Source organism: Tupaia chinensis, unplaced genomic scaffold, assembly GCF_000334495.1.
Source record: "Tupaia chinensis unplaced genomic scaffold, TupChi_1.0 Scaffold000187_1, whole genome shotgun sequence".
NCBI classification, from domain to species: Eukaryota; Metazoa; Chordata; class Mammalia; order Scandentia; family Tupaiidae; genus Tupaia; species Tupaia belangeri.
In genome coordinates this window covers 6,066,056-6,068,555 of record NW_006159662.1, presented here as the reverse complement: position 1 = coordinate 6,068,555, position 2,500 = coordinate 6,066,056, and the positions used below count along the sequence as shown (strand labels likewise).

Genomic DNA, 2,500 nt, shown 5'->3' with positions numbered 1-2,500 from the left:
GAGGACGAGAACAAGAGGCCGTCCCCCCCCCCCGGGGGGCCCAGAGACACCACACCAGGCTGCAGAGACAATCCTGGTGAAAGGCCTGTCAGGGGAATCTGAGGCCAGGAACATAGAAGGTAGAACCAATCAGTTTCAGGAGTTCCCCAATGTTGCGGCCAACCTGGCCACCCTGGGAGCTTGATAAAATAAAGTCTTCTAGGCTGCTACTTTGGAGATTTGAATTCAGTAGGTCACAAAAGACCTAAAATCCAAAAATCTGGAGTCTGCCGGTGGCATGGTGGTTAAGGTGGCCAGATCCCACATGGCTACCCGGATGGTTCAAGTCCTGGACCAGCAGCTTGAAAAACACACCAATGTGTGTTGAACGCCCAAAATCCCAGGGGGAGAAACGGAGAAGGGATTGCAGCATAACCGTCCCCCTTCAGGGGCACTTTCTTTCTTTTTCTCTGTCTCTCTCTGGCAGGCAAATGTGCCCTCTAGCAAAATTTAAAAAAAGAAAACCCCCAAATCTGTATTTTTGAACCCTGCTGAGTTTGGGAGCCACTGCCATAGTCTAAGGTCTTCTAGGGACATTTCCTGCTCCCTACTCTCTCTCTCTCTTGTTGCCAGAGGGCGTGTGCTCACGGCAGAGGGAGAGAGAACGAGAGACTCTCTCCAACAGGCCACATCAGGCCGCAGTCCTTTCGTCTCCATTCGTCCATCCCGCCAGGATCTAGGGCTCGCAGGCACCCGTGCCTGGTGTGCTTCTGAAGCTGCAGGGCGCGCCAGTCGAACCTCGGTTGGCCATGTGGGACCTGGCGATGGACAGCTGTCAACTGCTGTGCTGCCGGGCGGCCTTCGGTTGCCTGCAAGAGCAGAAGTCTAGGGGAGGGCGGGGACTTGGCCACAGCAAGCTGTGGCTCTGCTGGGTTTTGAGTCCAGAGCTCGCCACTGCTGGCCATGGGAGGGGCACGGGGCACTTCCAGGAGCTGCCTGCCAGCTCTCCCCCACCCCCAGCACCCTTCCCCCAGGATGATCTTTGGCTAGCCTGAAGCCACTGTCCAGCGAGGCCCAGGCATCTCCACCCCCTCGCTGTCACGGGGAGGTGGGCCAGTGGGGAGTTTAGACAGCTGGACTCGGATCCTGCAGGTGTTCAGCTCTGAGAGGCTGCAGGACAAGAAGAGCTGGATCCAAGCCCAGGGCGCCTGCCAGGAGATGGGGGCCCAGCTGCTGAGCCTGGGCAGCTACGAGGAGGAGCATTTTGTGGCCAACATGCTCAACAAGATCTTTGGGTACTGAGCCTGGGGTGAGGGGCGGCCTTCATGTGGGTGGGAGCATGCGGGGCTGGCGTACTCTTGGCTTTGCTGGGCACGGGGCAGGGAGCAGGGAGCGGGCAGAGTGAAGGTGACTCCGGGGAGGCCTGAGGGCTTGGGATGACCTGTGTATCTGCCCTCTGTGCTGGAGCCATCCTGACTCCCGCCACGCAGCCACAGTCCCCTGAGTCTTAGAACATACGAGTCCCATCCACTCTCTCACAGAGCCAGCAGCACCCCCCTCTACTCACAGTCACCTCCCTCCTCCACTGTACCCTTTTATGAGCTGACCCACACTGTGCCCCCGGACACTACACCATCCCATAAAAACCCACACTCCTCAATACGCGGTTTTTCCTGAGACAGGAGGATGGCTGCTACTGTGTTTGCACACACAGGGGTCTCTCCAGAACCCCTCTCTGTCTTGTGGGCTCCAAAGATCCTGACACACAGCACCTAGAGCCCCTTAGCACTGGGAAACACCCGGATGGATTCCAGCTTCCTGAGCTCTTCATCCTGGCATATCTCGGGATGACCGACCTGCCTAGCAGCTAAGAGCTCACAGCCGTCTCACCACGCACCAGGCCCTGTGCAGAACTAATCCTTGACCGGCCAGTCCTCCCAGCAACCCTACAGAGCGGGCACTGCCAGTGACCCTGGGGGTGGGCAGAGTTTAGCTTATTTGCTGGAGGGCATAGAGCAGGCCCATGGGTGAACCAGGACTCACATCCAGAGCTGTAGGTCTCTGCTTCATCCTCGACGTCCTAAACTCCCTGAAGTAAAAGCCAGCAGTCTGGTGGGTAAGGCTTCCCCCACCCAAAGGGAAGCCCAGGGAAGGGAGCCAGGCTCCGCCCCTGGAGTGGGCGGGCACCTAGTCCAGCTCTCCCCGCGGATGTACAGGTCCCAGCCGTGTTTGAGCCCCTGCCCCTCATCTCCCATCTTTTCTGTGCCCTCCCCGGGTCGTGCTGAAGTGTATCAGAGCCCGAGATCCACGAGCAGCACTGGTTCTGGATCGGCCTGAACCGTCGGGACCCAGGAGCTGGGCAGAGCTGGCGCTGGAGCGATGGCCTCGGGGTGAGGGGGTCTGGAGGCGGCGGGACCAGGAGGTGGGGGGCCTCAGTGCGCCGGCCGGGGGCGGGGCCTGTTGGGGCGGGGGTTAGCAGAGACCAGGTGGCAGTCGACAGGTGAAGGAACAAGAGTTGGAC

General features: G+C 59.6%; 1 protein-coding gene across 1 annotated transcript in view; it reads left to right on the top strand.

Annotated features, from left to right (window-relative positions):
• Positions 1-2,500, top strand: part of MRC2 (mannose receptor C-type 2) — a 46,692-nt gene that overhangs the window by 29,136 nt on the left and 15,056 nt on the right. The window contains exons 18-19 of the mRNA XM_027771140.1: positions 1,132-1,274; positions 2,267-2,369. Of these exons, the coding sequence (XP_027626941.1) occupies positions 1,132-1,274; positions 2,267-2,369 (246 nt within the window). The remainder of the gene's footprint in view (positions 1-1,131; positions 1,275-2,266; positions 2,370-2,500) is intronic.